The sequence below is a fragment of the Fringilla coelebs genome, assembly GCF_963513975.1.
Source record: "Fringilla coelebs genome assembly, chromosome: 3".
Classification (NCBI taxonomy): Eukaryota; Metazoa; Chordata; class Aves; order Passeriformes; family Fringillidae; genus Fringilla; species Fringilla coelebs.
In genome coordinates this window covers 91,329,467-91,347,156 of record NC_140030.1, presented here as the reverse complement: position 1 = coordinate 91,347,156, position 17,690 = coordinate 91,329,467, and the positions used below count along the sequence as shown (strand labels likewise).

Below are 17,690 nucleotides of genomic sequence, written 5' to 3'. Positions count from 1 at the left end.
GCTTTGAGCAGCCTGGTCCAGTGGAAGGTGTCCCTGCCCATGCCAGGGGGATTGGAATGAGATAGTCTGTAAAGTCCCTTCCAACCAAAACCATTCTGTGATCTGAAATGTTTATGCAGAATTCTCTTTAAATTACTGTTACAGTTGGTTACATTTTTATGAATCTCTGGTTTGTTGTTTTTCTTGGAGATTGCTTTGAAATAAACACTTTACATAGTGATTGTTTCAGCTGAAGTCTGTAATTTAGTATGCAGTGTGATGCTGACTTACTAAATATAGCTCTCAAACTATTTTTTTTTTCTTTTATTCTCTTAAGTGCCTTGAAAGAAATTTCCTCAGGCTGGCACCTGTGGAGGAATCTAAAAGCTGGAATCATGCCTTTCCTGAGATGTTCTGCTTTGTTTTTTCATTACTTAAATGGAGTCCCAGCACCCTCTGAGATTCAAGGTATTGTCTGCTTTGTATTAAATCAGTTTTTAAGACGTAAACATTAATGGTCAAAATAAATTACATTTTAACTCTCTTGTCTGAAGAAGCTGATTGAATTGATGTGGGCTTGTTACCAGTGCAGCATCATGTCACCATAATGAAAAAGGCAAAAAAAAAAAAAAAAAAATTGGTTGTTTTTAAAATGTGTTTTTTAAAATAGAGATAAATGCTATTCTAGATTACTTAAAACAGAGATTGATTCCCTTCTTCTTAATAATAAAATTTTGATTGTTTTAAAGCTCCTATGGATTGTTGTTTTCAAATGAGACCTGCTTTTGCTTGCATTGATTTAATTCAATCAGCATCTGCTAATAATTAATATAAAGGCCAGGTAGGACGGGGCTTTGAGCAGCCTGGTCTAGTGGAAGGTGTCCCTCCCCATGACAGGGGAGTTGGAATGAGATTGTCTTTAAGGTGCCCTCCAATCCAAACCATGGATTATTATATCCATTATATGCTAATGTATCTCTGTAAATTCACTGTTACACCCCAGATAATAGATGTTGGTAACATTCTTTACTGTCCTCCACATATGGCATATGTAGGGATAGAATGTAAATCTGAAGGTGGTCATAATAAACATTTTAAATATGAAGTTATGAGAATTGCGCCTTTTTTGTTTTTCAGTCAATGGAGCAAACCAGTTTGAACACTTATGTAGCTATCTTTCCTTGCCAAACAACCTCACTTGCCTTTTTCAAGAAAACAGTGAGATTCTAAACACGTTAATAGAAAGGTAAGTTGTGGCTTTGTGCTTAGTTTTAATATAACAAAGAATCCTGAACAAGATAGTAGTGTAAGTATTCTCCCAGGAATATCTATGGAAGTGAATCACAGATTTTGAACAGTGTTTATGAATGAACTGTTTTGAGAGAAACCATTTTGGTTGTATTGGTTTTTTAATAGATGTACTTTGGATTTTTTGCTTATTTGTATGTCTATCATCTATTGAAGTTAAAAGCCAATTTTTTTTCCTTGTAGTTGGTGCAATAACAATGAAGTAAAAAGATACCTGGAAGGCAAGAGACATGCTATCAGGTAAACATAAAAAGATTTTAAGGAGAGACAGGGAGAAAAACTTTATAATGTTGCACCTTTCTCCAAATACTTTTTCTCATGGGTGTTTATAATAACATAATATCTGTTCTGCTTTGTTGAATAATAAAGATATTAGGGAGGAAGTGATTTTTTAAAAATATTGTAAGAAAAGGAAATACTGCTTAAATTAGTAGATTTTAAAGGTGAAGCTTAATATTGGGGTTTTATTTAGACTGATGTGCCATAAAATTTCATCTCATGTTTCCTGTTACTTTGTACCTTCTGATGCAAAAAAAATGATGTTGCTAAAAGTTGTGTATAACCTTTCTTTAAATATACCAGGAATTGAAGAGCTTTTTAAATTGTCTTTTTAAAGAATCCAATTCCTTCAGTAAAGCCAACACTGAGTCAATTGCTGAAAAGAAAATCAGCTTTTCATACATTTGTTCTTGCTGCACAATTACTTTGAATTCAGAATGCATTTAATATTTAGTGGGTGTAGAAAAGCATTTAGGGTGTTGTTCTTTCTGAAGGCTGGGTAAAAATAGTGGTTAACAATTATCCTAATAATTAGAAATGAATGTGAAGTTCACAGTGCTGTCATTAAAAACATATCCCTGCTTTTTAATCTCCTGTGCTAAATACATAAAGGCAATTTTTTAACATTATGCATACAATAAGGCCGTGATAAAAATAGAAATGAAACACTCAATCTGTGAAACACCAGACCATTAACAGAATCTCTTACACAGTAAGAGTATTTTGGTTGTGTAATTGATTTTCTGCCACATGTGATTGTTGGGATCTTTTCTATCTGTTCCTTTTGCTGATTCTTACCTGCTCTTCCCAGGCTTATGTCTAACTTGACAGTGATGATTTCTTTTTCCTCTCAGCATGTTCTTGTACATTGCTTCTGTTAGTTCCATTTGCATTTCACAGTCTAATTTGTATTATTTCTAGAATTGAAGATTATTAGAATTTTGTATATAGTATCTCTTACCTTTAAATATATTTCAAATATATAAGTATTTGATATTAAATAGGTCCTTTACATGGCATGCACATTTCATTCTCTTCAGGATACAACTTGAAAGTCAGACTATTTCCCATTCAATATCAGTGACAAAAAGAAAATACAAATAAACTCATAGAGGAGAGAAAAAATATTTCTTTATATCTGTAGTGACCTCATAATTAGGTTTGCTAAGAGTATACAAATGACATGTATTTTCCACCTCTGCATTTTCTCAGATTCATAAAAAATAAGACTAAGAAAAGGGGAGGAGGTTTATTTGAGAGATGTTACATGTTCGTCTTTTTATGTGCTACCATTTTACTGGAAGAATGGCAGAGAAGAGGGAAACTTTAAAAAATTAATTACTCACAGATGCTGTTTAGATGAGTCAGGAAAACATGAATGAGTTTGAAGTCGTTTGTGTATTATTCATTGAAATATGAGTGCTGATTTGATTGCTTTATTCTAGCTATGCAAGAGAATCCAACAAATTAATAGACCTTCCGGACGACTACAGCTGCCTCATTAACCAAGCATCCAATTTCTCGTAAGTTGTGTGCAATTACAGAGCATCCCAAAGTCTGCTGCTCCTTTCATCAGCTGGGAACCTTTAACCTGAAAGTCTCAGAAAGTTGTGTACGGAATCATAAAGAGCATGTTGCATTTATCTGCCAAACTGCCCTGTATTTCAGTGAAACAGTGAAATGAAAATTTTAGCTGTTAACTGTATAAATGTTCAAAAGTGCTTCTGAATCTTTTTACTATCTAGAGTTTACACATACAGTGGATTTCTTTTTCTTTCTTTTTTTCCTAACAAAAGGTGTCCGAAATCAGGTGGTGACAAGAGCAGAGCCCCAACATTGTGCCTTGTGTGTGGGACCATGCTGTGTTCTCAGAGTTACTGCTGTCAGACTGAACTTGAAGGGGAAGATGTTGGAGCCTGTACTGCACATACGTACACCTGTGGTTCTGGAGTGGGCATATTCCTTAGGTAAGGGGCTGAACCTCTCCTCTCATTGCTGGGTTAGGTGGTGTGTATAGTCACTAAATTAATAGTTCTATATATGAGATTGCAGGCAGTGTTTTGTTAACAACAGGGTTGCCTAACAACTAAAGTGTGTTCATCTTCCTATGCTTTGATGTAAGGTTTGGAGGTTGCTTCTTCGAAGATAAAATTTCAAAGAAAGTTCAAATTTCATTTTCAAGGGAATTTGTTTTGCCTGTGCATTTATTTCTACTCAAGTATTACAAAATTTGAAGGTAAATACTTTGATTTTGTTGTTGCTGTTGCTGGTGAAAACATAAGAATTCATTTTAGTTGTCTTCCTGCATACAGGGAAGGGTTAGATAATGTCTGTTTTCACTTTGGCAAAGATTAATGAGAAGCAAAATTGTTTTATTTTCGTGTGGTTCTCTTGAGTATTTTACACAGCCTGCAAATATAAAGACATGAAATGACATTGTTTTAACTGTTACTGAGGAGTTATAACAGGAAGAGAATGAGAGATGTAGTTTTAAAAAAATGTGCCTTTAAAAATCTGTACGTGCAGATCATTCAGAATGAAAGTAGGTGAGAACTGGAAAAGCAGTGTCTATGAAAGTATGAGACACTATTCACCTAAAAATCAATACCTAAAAATCTTGTCTCTGTTTCTCTCCAGAGTACGAGAATGTCAGGTGCTATTTTTAGCTGGGAAAACAAAGGGCTGTTTTTACCCTCCTCCGTATCTTGATGACTATGGAGAGACAGACCAGGGACTCAGGTAAATATTTTAAAAACTGCATCTTTTAAAGACAGGAATTATAGAACTATCTATAATTAAGAAAAATAACTTCTAATGTTATCTTTTTATTTTAATTATATAGGTAACATTATTTTTTTGACATTGCTGCTGCATCTAGTATCTTCAGATGTTTTCATGTTAATATGTGGGTTTAGGTGAAAAATACTTCATGGACGATCTTCCCCAAATTGAAAACAGTTGTCCTGAAAACTGCTTAAAGTTAAATCTTTCTAGCATCTGTGAAGTTGACTAGAAACTAAGGCTGAAAATTTTATTTGTATCTAGTGCATTTGTTTTTATAACCTGTGTTATTTTAATACCAGGTGGAAATACTATGATATTTTTTATTCGGTGTGGTAGTTCTTGGTCTTAACTCCTATCTCTGCTTCCTATGCGAGGATAATTTAGGGACTTGATATTGTTAATGCTTGCTATTTCTGAAACTGGCTAAAACCAGAGAATATGAACTGGTGCAACCCAGAGTGGTTGCTAAAACCCTGCATTTGGAGTTCTGTGGGCTGGATTTGAGGCTCCCAGGGGCTGGAGGGAACTGTTGAGCTGTAAGGAAGGGGCACCAGGCAAGGTAGCACTGCAGGTTACTCATCCAAATACCTATTGATTTGCTCTGATAACAGAATAATGTTAAAGGGTTATCTAAATATTGTAGCATTTTATAGGGTTATCTAATACTTAGTATGTCACACATGAGTGTTTGTGCTTAGTTGCAGTGTTTTATCATTCCTGATAAGTGTTATCTCCTTTTCAGACGTGGGAATCCCTTACATCTGTGCAAAGAACGATTTAAAAAGATTCAAAAACTCTGGCAGCAGCACAGTATTACAGAGGAAATTGGACATGCACAAGAAGCAAATCAAACTCTAGTTGGCATTGATTGGCAGCATTTATAATGATTATCTGCTGAAGACTGGAACTTTATTAAAGATTTTTGTAATTCAGTAAGCTTTTCAAAGGAGGGATGAGGAAAAAAGTTCTAAGGAAAAAAACCCCAACAAACTCAGTCCTGTTATTTAATCCTTGTTTTACAATGTATTTCATAAAGATACCAATTAACATTAATCAAGTAAACTTCTTTCTATGTAAGCAAATTTTATTAGTCCTATAATTTGCACTGTGCTTCCTTCACAGAAATGTCTTGGGTTATGAACCTGGGCAAACGAACTTAAGTTTCTGATAAAAAAAGGAATGACTCTTTTTGGAAGTCTGACTGTGATTTTTCACATGAACTGAAGAGAAAAAGACTGCTGAAACAGAAACTAGATAGAGCACAATTCCAGATTGTGTTTTGCCCCTTGCTAGTAATCTGAGCCGGTTTATTTATTATTCTGCATTTTAATACTTATGCTGTGTGTACATGCAATGGAATGAAGTAAGGAAGCAAATAATGTAGCAAATGGATGTTTCTGTCTGCATCAGTGGATAATTCACTCTTTCATATGGTGTATCTGAAAAGGATTTTGTCATTTGTACTCTTGCAGCTTTCTTGCTTCCGGTTGTTTTCTAACTAAAAAAACCTAACACTAGCTTTACAATTAAAATAATTTAATTTAAAGCTTTTTCCAGAGCATTGCACTCCTTAGAATTATGTAGTTTTTAATTTGACTTTAGCTGGGAAACCCTTTCACTTTCAATTACGTGATTGGTTATTGTATTCAAGGATTGACATTGTGCTTTAGAAGTTATTTTAAGTTAACAATAATATGTAAAAGTCACGAAAGCTAATTTTATGTTAATTTTCAGAAGTACAGAAGATATGTTCTTCTTTTTTGTTAACAGTCAACTTTTAAGGTGCAAAAATCCCATCTTCTTTTTGTTGCACATAAACTGAGTGGTTTCCTCTGGCTTTGCAGGGCCACAGTCACACTGCCTACATTTTTGATTTTTGATTTTTTTTTTCCCCCTGTTGTCCCATCAAGTATATTTACTTTTTGGCTTGATTTAAAGCTCTGTAAAGATGTTTGCATATAGTATATTTTATAAATATATTCTATAACTGCGCAGATTTGCACTTGATATGAGGGTGCCTGAAGGCAGTGAGTTTTCTAGTTGTATGTAATGAGACCTCCAAGGTGTCTCTAAAAGTCACATTATGCTTACTGATTTAAAATAAAATCCATTACCTTTCCCTCTCCTATCTTCTGACAATTTAGTAAAATCTTAATTTACATAGTTCTGTTTCCTTAATAATCTGTGGTTCTTTTAGTTAAGTCTTAATTTCTGACTGTGTCTCAGCCCGGATAAACAATTCCCTTCACTGTCTGCCAGGTCTTCAGTTACACTTGGTCTGACTGAATTGTTCCTATTTTTACAGATTTAATGCTTCAGATAAATTTTGTATATTCATGGTGTACAGGACAGTTTTTCAAACATTCAGTAATAGTATTGAGTGAAGATGTGAAGTATCAAATAAAGAAACTTGGCCAATGTGGATTTCCTTTTCTTACCATCAGTACAGACTGCTTTTGTCTCTGTTACCTGTCATAGATTGGGTCATTTAAATATTGCTGTCACTTTTTAGGAAGAGACATGGAGAAGTTGCAGGGGGAAATGACATTTAATGCTTTATCTTTGCCCTTCCCTACTTAAGGTGGTTGACATACCAACAATTTTCTGTGCATGGTACTTGAAAATCCCACTTTTTTGGTGATGTTATATTCCTTTGCTTTTTAAGCTGTGTGCCACAGTTTCAAATAATGTATAACTGCATTGAAAAACTCTTTCCCTGTAATCATAATATTAAAAAGATAATCAATGATTCTGACAGATTTCTCTGTGCAAACCAAAATACTGACAGCTAGAAGGATTTTTTGTTTTTCCTCTGGGGTCAGAGTTGGATACTGCAACCACAAACACTTGCAAAGTACACAGTTTATAATTTTTTTTTGCAGTTTGGTCATTCTTTACTCAAGACTTCTGTTTTCTGATTGGTTTTGCATGTGTTTATATTAATGTAGAAATATTTATATATAACATTGTTTCAGTATCAGGGAAATAATATCTGTAATAAATTGGCTATAACGTTAATATTTATGGATTATGTGTACAATCTAGAATATATTATGTGTGTGGGGGAAGGAAAAAAGAAACAAAACCCGCAAAAAGTCTCAGATACAAAACTGTCATAAGAAAATACAAAACAAAGCTGAAAGCATCAAGTATGAGCTTTTCATGTCAGTGTTCAATAAGTATTTTCTAAATGTTGTTTCTAGAATTTTGCTGAGCTTGTTCCTTCAAGTGTGCCCCTTGTTAATCTCAAGCTGACAGAAATACCTGGATGTGCAACATCTGCAATTCCCTGGCTATAAGTGTAAGATGATTAAATTATTAGTGTCACTTGCTTCAGTCAGCTAAACCTTTCTTGACCTCTACCAAAAAGTCTAATCATCTTTTTAAAGGATTGTAAGTTACATTTTATAAAGGGATAAGGGCTGAGGTGCACATCAGTAATGTTATTTACTCTGTTCATACTAGAAGGTAACACTTTTTACTCCCCCCAGTCTGCCACAGGAGGCTCATTTTTACTCTACTCAAAGTCTATAACCAAGATAACAAACCCCTGATGCCTTCTGACTGGTGCCAAGAGCCAGCGCTGCCACAGCTCTCTAACCACTTCATGTGATGTTCCAGGGAATTTGGCTGAGATGAAGTCCTCATGGATTCTTAAGACTATTTCAATTTTCAGCTCTCCTCTGGTTCTCTGCAGCTTCCTCCCATGTCCCTCAAATCAGTCTTCAGTGCTGATCACTAAGCAAGTAAATTTCATGCCTTCCCACTTGATTAGCACTGGGAGCAACCTGGACTTGAAGGGTTCAGTGTGTTCCTGCACTACACAGTTCACTCCTTTTCCTGGGACAGTGGACATGGGGTGAGCAGCTGCACAGACCCTTTTCTGTCCTTTCTCATTCAATGTGAACCATGGCCAGCTCTCCTGCTCGAGTCCTGGCTCCTCTTTTTAAATGTATTTTATTTTTTATTTTATGTTAAATGATGTTTAGAAGTTCTGTCATGAAAATTTTCTCTGGGGCCTGAATGTGTAGAGGAGAAACTGGATGCTCAGCCTACCTTCAGCATTAAATCCCAGCCATTTTCCTCTCTGGAAGATTAAATTGTACAAGGGGAATTGCACATCAGATCTCTTCACAATAGTGTCATGTCATGATCAACTGAGTTTTCAATCAGCCTCCCTTCTGCCCTGGACTCTCCTCTGCTCCTTTCTAGGAATTCCCTCCAGCAGGAAGTGGTGACCCTCTATTTCCATTCTGCTGTTGAGATTATTGATTATAGAAGTCAAATATGACAGTATTAAACAGTTTGGGCTTGAATATCAGTCCTTGCGGAATTCTGCTTGTAACTGGTTTGCTTCCAACTGTTCATTGCCACCCTCTGAGCCTGAAAATCCAGCCAAGATTCTGTCCACCTTGCAGTCTGCCTAGTTTAAATCTCCCCAGATTGGTTATGAGGATGTCAGAAATCATATTGAAAGTTCTTCTAAAGTAAGACATTTGCTGTACAGAGAAAGTGTTTTACAGGAGCAGAATATATAAAAATAGGCACCTCTGGTAATAGCAAGATATACTGGGCTTATCTTTGTGGGCTTCTGTGGGTCTTGGGACCTGAGTATTTTTGTATTGGAATCAGCTTAGCTTTTGTTGAGCCAGTCCTGCATCTCAGTGGGAATGGAGTGGTGCTTTTCATATCTTAACTGGCATTGAAGGAACTTCCATAGGCAGGCATCTCCTTCTCTACCATTAGCTGCTCGGTTCCTCAGCTCCGTACGGTGATGATTGCCCCAGAGTTCTTGATGCTGCATGGAGAAGCTTGCAGACTTCATGGGAACAACACTGGATTCAGTTGTTATCCAGGCTTGCCTTTTGCAGGACTGCTTCCAGGTGCTGAAGGAGTGGTGCAAGCCAGGGAGCCTGCCAGCCACCCCTCTGCATGCACAGCTAACACGTTGTAGTTTGGCTCTTCTTTCTCTGGGTAGCTGGTTCAAGCTGTGGGGAGTGGCTTCCACATCTCCTCAGGGATAGACACACAAAGGTTGCTTAGCAGCCACAGGAAGTCTTACAGGCAAGTTGTCCTTAGGGAAATGTCTTTCTTACCATGAATTCTTGGTTTGGTTTTTTTTCTTCCTCTTGGGATTTGAATGTGGAGGAATTAAGAGTAGAGTTGATGTTTCTTTTTGGGCTGTGCCCATGCAAATGCAGGAATGATCTCTCAGGAAGAACTTTGTATATAGGTATTGCTGGAACAAAAGCTGTCCATCTGTTAGTGACTGAAGGAAGCCACGTGGATGCATGGATAGCACACTTTCATCTCCAGTTGCTGATAAGCTCAAGTTATGAGTGAGCTTTGCCCTGTGGGAGTGTCATTTGCTGGTTTGGAGAACTGGCAATGACTGATGGAAAGGCATCACTGTAAGCCAGGGATAACTGTATAAAACTACTTGCCTGCTTGGCTTCTGGGACTGCAGGGAGAGCACACACCACAGGCAGCTCTGGAGCTCGGAGGCATGGCCAGGAGGAGCTGGAGCCTCCCTGCCTCTCCTTGCTGCCAGCCAACAGTGCCCGTGGGGTCTGGGCATTCTGCTGTTGTGGAAGTTTGAGCTATTGGGACAGAGAAGAACTTGGGGGTCCCAGCCAAGGCTGAGGCTCTCCATCTGTCAGTGCTTTCCCTCAGACTAGGTTCTGGAAATTCATCCACTGGAAAACTCTCAGAGGCCTGACTGAAAGACCCACAGAGCTGTGCTTTTCAGACAGTTAAGTGGCTTTTTCCAGTAGGGGGAAAAAGGGCTTTAATTTCTCATTTTATTCCAAGGCTAAGGGTCAGGAGAAATAGTGATTCCTGCTTCTGTCCTGGGAGAATAAGCTCTCTAATGGCTAATTCAGGTGTGACTTTTATGCAACAGCATTGAGCTAGTTTTGTTGATAATACTGTTTGTCACCATATATTAGTCAGTGTGTGTTAGTTAAATGTGTTAAAGGCTGATAGAGGAATACAAGCTCCAATAAAATAGTTCAGGTTTTCACTAAGCAGAGGGCTGTGATTACCACACATTGGCCGTGCCTTGTACCCCTCTGCTCATGTCAGGAGTATTTTGATGCTGCTCAGTGCCCCTTGTCACCAGCTGGCCCTGAGAAGTTGCTGAGTATTTATGATGTATTTATTTATGAAAGCTCAGTACTAAAACATCCTCTCACTTCAGCTTGAGACACTATAGAAGAGCATGGTGATTTCTCTTATTGAAATTCACTGTAGCCACCCCCCACACCCCACCCACACCAAGGTGTGTGTGTGTCCAAGCAGTCTGGCCAGGACTAGGTGCTACAGAAGACAGGAGCAATGGCTTTTGGAAATGTCTTTTATATTCTTTGGGATTCAGCAGGACCTGTGGGGCAGTGTTTTGCCTCAGTATCCTGCTTCACCCATCCTAAATCTCAAGTAAGGCTGCCTACTGTCTTTTCCTGTTTGGGGTGCCTTGGCTGGTGCATAATAACCTGAAGAGGAACAGCACAGAGCACACACTCTCCCTCTCGTTGCCAAAGCACAGGTCTGCTGCTGAGAAGGCGACTGTACCATGGCCATTTGGAGCTCAGGCTTCCTGGGCTGGGTGGAAACAACACATTTCTCAGCATCTTCCCACTTTATTGCTGTCAGTCACATCCTTGTTATCCATACATGCTGTTCTTTAAAGGCTTGCTCAGTTATTTCTTCTGCTGTTTCATACATGTACGTTTCTATTCATACTTCATTCGTGGCAGTTTTAACATTTCTTCTACAAATCTTTGTTCCACAGATAAAAACTGCTTTGCATATTTTTATCTCGAGTCTTTTGCATATTCATTCTCTTTTTTTTTTTTCTGCTCTTCTGCCACCTTTCCCCCTCTCCTGGCATGCAAACATTTGATGCCCAAATCTTACATCTTTGATGGAGAGATTTGTCAAGCACTCCTCTCTTGGAGGAGAAAAGAAGAGGGAGAGTATGAGGAGTTTCGCAGTGCGCCAGGTGTAGGAGCTACGAAATGGCAAGTACTGATCTTCGTCTCCATGACAGCAATGATTAAATGTTACTTTTTCATCAGTTTGTGAATATATATTTTCACAGTCTCTTTTCAGACAGCGTGAGCTTGGAGGTGGTAAGTTTTCCAGCTTGTCCTTTGCGTGGGATCCTGGAAGGAAAGCCAGACTGGGTAGAGAGCCCTGGGCAGGGTGGGACGGCTGAGCTCAGGTTAGGGATGGTGTCTGTGCAGACCACTGCGGAATATTTTAGTGACTTAGAAAACCTGAGTGTTGATTTGAAATCAACCATGTATTTGAGGAACAACGTGTGAAATGTATTTCTGTACTTGCAGTACTCCTAAGTGTGGAGGATGGTAAAGTGTGTTAATGAATAGGAGAGAAGATTATATAAAAATAACGAGGGCGAGGGGATCAGCAATGTGTTCACTGATGTAATTCACTGGTGTCCTCTAACTAGAGATGCCTGCATTAGGGAGATGCTCTTTGCTCCCCGTAAAGCTCCAAGAAGCCTTGGAGTATTTTTGCAGTGATTGTATCAGAGTCTTGGAATAAATGTGCAATTTAGCACCAAATACGCTAGAAAAAGAAAAAATATCTGCAGTAATTGCTAAGCATCTACTTAATGCTGTTGAGCTAGTCAGGCATCTCTTCTGTGTGTAATAATTCCTTCCAGGTCAGATTTTGGTAATTCATAAAGTGCTCTAATAGCTGAAAGCTTGGAGCATGGCATGAACTCTGAAACAAAGAACTTTGTGGGGGTTTTTTTCTGTGTACTACTTTGTAAGGCAGTCTTTAAGATCCAGTCTGTCAGCTTGAACAGGATGAAGCTGAAAACAAGGAATTTTGAGTTGGTTTTTTTTCTAATGGAGTGGTAAATGCTCTACACTAGCAACATGTGTGTGACTTGGAGCATGCAGTAGTACAGAGTGTTCAGCTGGGAGGCTGCAGGTAACTGCTTCTAATGCCAACATGTGTGAGACAAACATTTCTGTGCTGGCAGCATTTCAACTCTTTGGGCAGATGTGGAAGAGCAGTTATCCAGGCATTGCAAAGTGCCACATCCATTTAGGACAGGTGACCTCATGTGGTTGCTTCACTGCCCTGGAGCACAGTGGGTGCTCAGGGTGCTCGCCCTGCTCCAGGCAGGGCTGCTGGGGTGCACGTGGTTTCCAGGGCTGCAGCAGCAGTGGTTGTGGTGAGACAAGGAAGGGGTTGAATCCTGCTCTCAGTGATTTGGGATCTACTTGTAAGCCTTCACCAGTGGCAGAGACCTGGACCTGGCTGAGAGGTGTTTGAGGAAGGTGTGTGGCACTGGGAATGTCTACCTGTGTAAGCAGCACTCCTGCTCGAGTGCCACCTTGCAAAGAGGGAGGGGACAGAAAGTTGTTTTCTCCTACTGGAGTCAGGGATATGGTGTGGTAGTAATTATTTGAAATCTAGACATGCCACTGCAAGTTTTTCCCTGAATAAAATGTTTCCTGAAATGCATTTGATCCATTTTTAATATTAACTAATCTCAAAAATAATCGAAAATACTCTAAAATAATTTTTTAAAAACCAATTTAGAGAAGTAGAGAATAAATTTAAATTTTAAGTCCTACTTGCATTTAACATTCTGGGGTGAAAACAAGAAATGCTGTCAGAATTTACTTAAAATATGCCAGCAGCAACATTACAGAATCAATTTTACTTATGCTCTTGATTAATTTATGTAATTAATGAAAGATTCATTCATACAAAGTTGTGAATTCACCTTGTCCTTGTTGATATGTCCCCCCTGTGTTTTTGTAATTGTTTTATCTTAGCTTGTACGTGTGCTGGAGAAAACACGTGTAAATGGGAAAATTCACCCCCATCTGTCTAAGGCAGAGCTGCACCACCCTCTGGACAGATTATTTGGGTGGCTGGGAAGGCAGGAAGGGATTTGTAAGAGGAAAACTTTATGTTTGGGGACTGTGTGTGCCCAGGAACTGATGAACACAGCCAGAGACTCCTTCCAGCCTGGGTATCCTGACATTGCTGCCTGGCTGGAGTGAGGGCTCTGTGCATCTCCAGCTGGGGAGGACAGCATGTCTTTGGTGCTGCTGTTAAATTCTGCATCTTCGCAGACTTCAAAGTGACTTCTGTGGGAGTTGTTTTCAAGAATTAAACATTTTCACCCTATTTCCAAGGGAGTCAGTGTGGGGAATTGTGTGCCTGAGATTTAGTGCTTTGCTCTCTTTCTTTCATCACCCTCCAGCTGCACTTGTGCCTTTTCAAGTTCCACATGCCCAAGTCTCCTCACTTCTGCTTTGCAATGCTCGATCCTGTTTTGCCCAGGGATGTGGTGCTTGGCTGCCTGGTGCAGGGGGTGTGCATCAGTCTGGTGGCAGGCTGCAGACCTGCCCTTTGGTCCTGGTTTCACTGTTGGACTGCTTCCTCTGATTCCTGCACCACCCTTTGCTCTGGAGGGCTGTGAGAACAAACTGGAAATGTACTTCCTCATGGTTTATGGACTATGCTCTTAGTAGAAACAATCAGGCAGGAGTAGTTGTTTGCATGTGCCTTGTGGGGAGCTGGTGGGATGGGAGGTGGGAATCCTGCTCAGCCTCCCTCTGTGGAGCCCTCCCAAGTGTTAGGGAAGAACTGCACAAAGGGGTGTCCCCCAGCTGCAGAGACTGTGATGGAGAGCCTACAAAGCTGAGCTCCAGGCTAGGGTTTCCTCCAGCTGTCCCAACTCACAACTGTGCTTCAGAAATACCTGTGAAATGACATGGGAAAGCAAATGCAGGTGCTTTGAGAGAGGTGTTTTACTACTTCCGTGTTTCAGTCAGTCACTGAACACTATAGGTCTGATATAAATCAGAAAATGGTCCACGTAGGCATGACTTCAGATTTGAGATAGCTGCATCGCTGTTGCCAGAAATAAATTTGCCTAAGCCTGTGCCTTCCCCACAGGGGGCTGTTATCACATGGCTCCATTCTATTTTTCTGGCCTTATCTCTTAATTAACTAATCTCTAATAATGCTCTTTCTTTTTTTTTTTTTTTTAATAATCATTTGTGATCCGTCCCCTTTTTCCATTGATTATGCTAAGAACAGCGTTGGCTTCTTTCACAAAACAAGCAAGTTGGGTGTGAAGCAGGAACTGTTTTGCTGGGATCCCTTTTTCTTTATATCAGCCTTGAAAATCTTCCCAGCCCATCAGCTAGGAGGCCCATGGTGCCTGTGAGCCCGATATAGCATTCCCATGCTCTTTGCTAAGCTGCACACTTGTATTTGTGTGGTATTACCAAATGCCCAAGCCCATGTAATGCATGGAGGCTAATCTTATCAATTGTATTAAGGCTACTTAGGAACTAATAGCTTTAAGGAAGCTGTTTATATTTCCTCCTTTAAAGCACTTTAGTCAATGTTCTGTGTCCCTTCAAATAAATGTCATCGGTAAAATAATGTACTTTTTGTCATTCTCTTAAAAGTGATGTTTCTTAAGAGTTGACACTTCAAGGCCTTGGGCTGACTCTGAGGTCTGGGTACTTGGATTTAAGCTGCTAATCCATATGGAGGTACCTAAAAAGAAGTGGCCTGGTTTGCATGAATTAAGTTCACATCCTTCTGAAGTTTATTAGTTTGAAAATCAGGACACGGCTCTGGAAGTCGTCGGATTGCTGCAGGGAGATTTGACTTTGTGAGCTTTAGACTTAAATTTAAAATAAGAACAATGTGTTCTTTTGAATGTCTATTGCAAGTTAGATTAAAACAGGGGGAGAAAAAGGGGTTATAAACCCAGCTGATTGTCAAAGACCCCGAGGATGCCAGTGGTTTCACTGGTTCAGCATGACCAGAACATCACGTTCATGGCTGTGAAGATGTTTTAATTCCTATATCCTACAAGAGGATGCTACTAAAATAGCACAGCGTATTTTGTTTCTAGTAAGAAGCAGGTGATTTAGGGGTCTGCTTGCACATCCTGAGCTTAGCTGTGAAAAGAGGAAGGTTTGCTTTCTCTCAGAGCATTATACAGAGGTGGGGAAAACCTTCCCACATATAGGAACACGTAAAACAGATCCAAAAAATGAAATCAGAAGGAAAAAGTCAGCAGTAATGCAAATTAAAGAAATCTGTATTAAATTGTATATATTTAAACATTTTCTTTAAAGAGATCTTTACTTGCAATAACATTTTAATACCTAAATTTACATTTGCAGTCAGCAGAAATATCTTTATCTAGAACAGCATTTGCAGTATCACAAGTAAGTATGTGTAAGATTGGACGAGTGATATATTACATGTAATATTGTACAAAGCAGTCATATTACAATCTTGTGGTAATCATAAGATGTAACAAAGATCTTCATCAACCAGGAGGCTTTATTTTAGACAGCATTAGCCCATATACTCTTTGTTCCCTGGTTCCAGTACTGTTCTTCACAAACCTGTCTCAGATGGTCTCTTTACCTGCCTGATACCATTGCTCTGGGAACTGGCTTCTCCAGGGTGGTATTGAAAGAATGGTTTGAAAATTCATTATGTTGCTTTAGCAATAATCTGATAAAAAACAGAGACCACGGATAATTGGAGAGTCCTGTCTAAATTAGTGGCCTAAGCCAGATTTCTAGGGCAGCAATAAATCTAGATCTCTTTGAAAAGTCAGTCTAGTCAAATAACTGGTATAGATCACAGCTCGCTGAAGCCTCCCAAGGAGAGACTGTAATTAATCCTTGTATCGCAGCTCCTATCCACATGTGACTCCTCTGAAAAGCTCTTCTCTGGTACATGTGGCCACATCGTGTGCCATCCACAATCCTGTTCTTCTCTAATGGCCAGCTGAGAGGGGCAGCTGGCCCCAGTGACGTCCTGCTGAGCAGGGAGGAGCTGCTCTGGCTGGTACAGTTCTGTCCCTCAGCAGAGCGAGAGACGATAGGCTGTGGTGAGTAGCAAGTTGGCCTTTTGTCAGTGCCCTTGTCCTAGTCTTATGCACAGAAGAGGAGAGTGACTTTTTAATTCATTATTGTAACTAAATTCATGACCAGAACTAAAGTTGAAAGCTTTGACCAGCTTTGAGAAAGTGAAAGGACACCACAGACACCTGTCAAAATCAAGCCTTGCGTGCAGGCGGCCTGAAACAGCCTGGGCACTGAGATGGAAACCATGGCATGATGTACGGACACATCCCTGCTTGTCCTGCCTTGAACTGATCTGTCCATCCTAGAGAGAATTGGGGCAGAAGCTGGAGGAGCTGAGTGCTGCTGGGGCAAGTGCACAAGTGATTAAGAACGAAAGCCAGGGGGCTGTGCAGTGGTGATGCAGCTGCAGACACTGCTCCCTTTGAGGGCTGGCCACCAGCCAGGGAGAAGGGACCTGCCGGGAAACCTCTCTCTGGAACACCCTGAGAAGGAGAGGGTTTGCACAGCCAGGGGAAAAGTAAGTGTGGTGCCTGGCTTGCAGGGAGGGACTGAGGTGTCTGCAATCGGTGGTGCAGGGGGCTGGGGCTGGTTCTCTCGGGTTTCCTTCCCTTCAGCTGAAATTAGCTGGCAAAATAAACTCAAGATGATGCTCTGTTCCCTTATCAGAGGCTGCACGCCACAGCAAACTCTTTCCATGTTTTATTCCAACTTGAGAACAGGGTCCTCCAGCTATGACATTATATTTGGAGAGATGCAGCATATGCAAAATGTGCCTTCCCTTTGATTTAAAAGATATAATGAGGAGTACTCCATCACTGATAAAGTAAAATTTGTACATTGGGGACTGATTTAAACTCAGTTTTCCCCGGCCTGAAAGGGTGAGGCTTGATGAATGTTATCCACTTTCTAGGCCCCAGGAAAACATTTAAAGTGTGAGTTCTAACTGGCCTGGATTTGGGTATGGATTTGAGCTTGTCTTTTTCTTGCCTTAAAAATAGTTGGGCTTGAATATTCTGGAGCAAGTTATGAGATGACATACTCTGTAAAATGTCCAGAGTAACCATAACTGGCACATGCTCATAGCCTGGATTCCACCCACTAAAAGATGAATCTTCTAAGCTTCTGCACAGAATTGAAATACAAGGTGAAGCATAAGTCTACAACACATACATTCAAGATATACAGCCTGCAAAAACCCCCGAGAAATAATCCCCTTCAGTCTTACCCGAATGTTGTTTTTATGATGCTTGGCTGCTTCATTAAATTACAATTTTTGCTTAGTACATAAATTCTCAGCATAAGTTTGCATCTTGTTCTATGTATGTCTTAAAAATACAGCAAAAAATACCATTGCTTAGCACATTAACAAAAATCACATATGAGAGGTTTGTCAAAATACCTGCATACTAAGTTATATACAATTCTGGAAATCCTTCTTTC

The 17,690-nt window shown here is 39.7% G+C and overlaps 1 protein-coding gene across 4 annotated transcripts in view; it reads left to right on the top strand.

The window, feature by feature from the left end:
- Positions 1–7,233, top strand: part of UBR2 (ubiquitin protein ligase E3 component n-recognin 2) — a 55,528-nt gene extending 48,295 nt beyond the window's left edge. For all 4 annotated transcript variants that reach the window (XM_084203149.1, XM_084203150.1, XM_084203148.1 and 1 more), the window contains 7 exons: positions 317–447; positions 1,117–1,225; positions 1,471–1,527; positions 3,012–3,089; positions 3,363–3,533; positions 4,204–4,305; positions 5,093–7,233. In XM_084203149.1, the coding sequence (XP_084059275.1) occupies positions 317–447; positions 1,117–1,225; positions 1,471–1,527; positions 3,012–3,089; positions 3,363–3,533; positions 4,204–4,305; positions 5,093–5,234 (790 nt within the window). In that variant the 3' untranslated portion in view covers positions 5,235–7,233. The remainder of the gene's footprint in view (positions 1–316; positions 448–1,116; positions 1,226–1,470; positions 1,528–3,011; positions 3,090–3,362; positions 3,534–4,203; positions 4,306–5,092) is intronic.
- Positions 7,234–17,690: the final 10,457 nt, after the last annotated feature.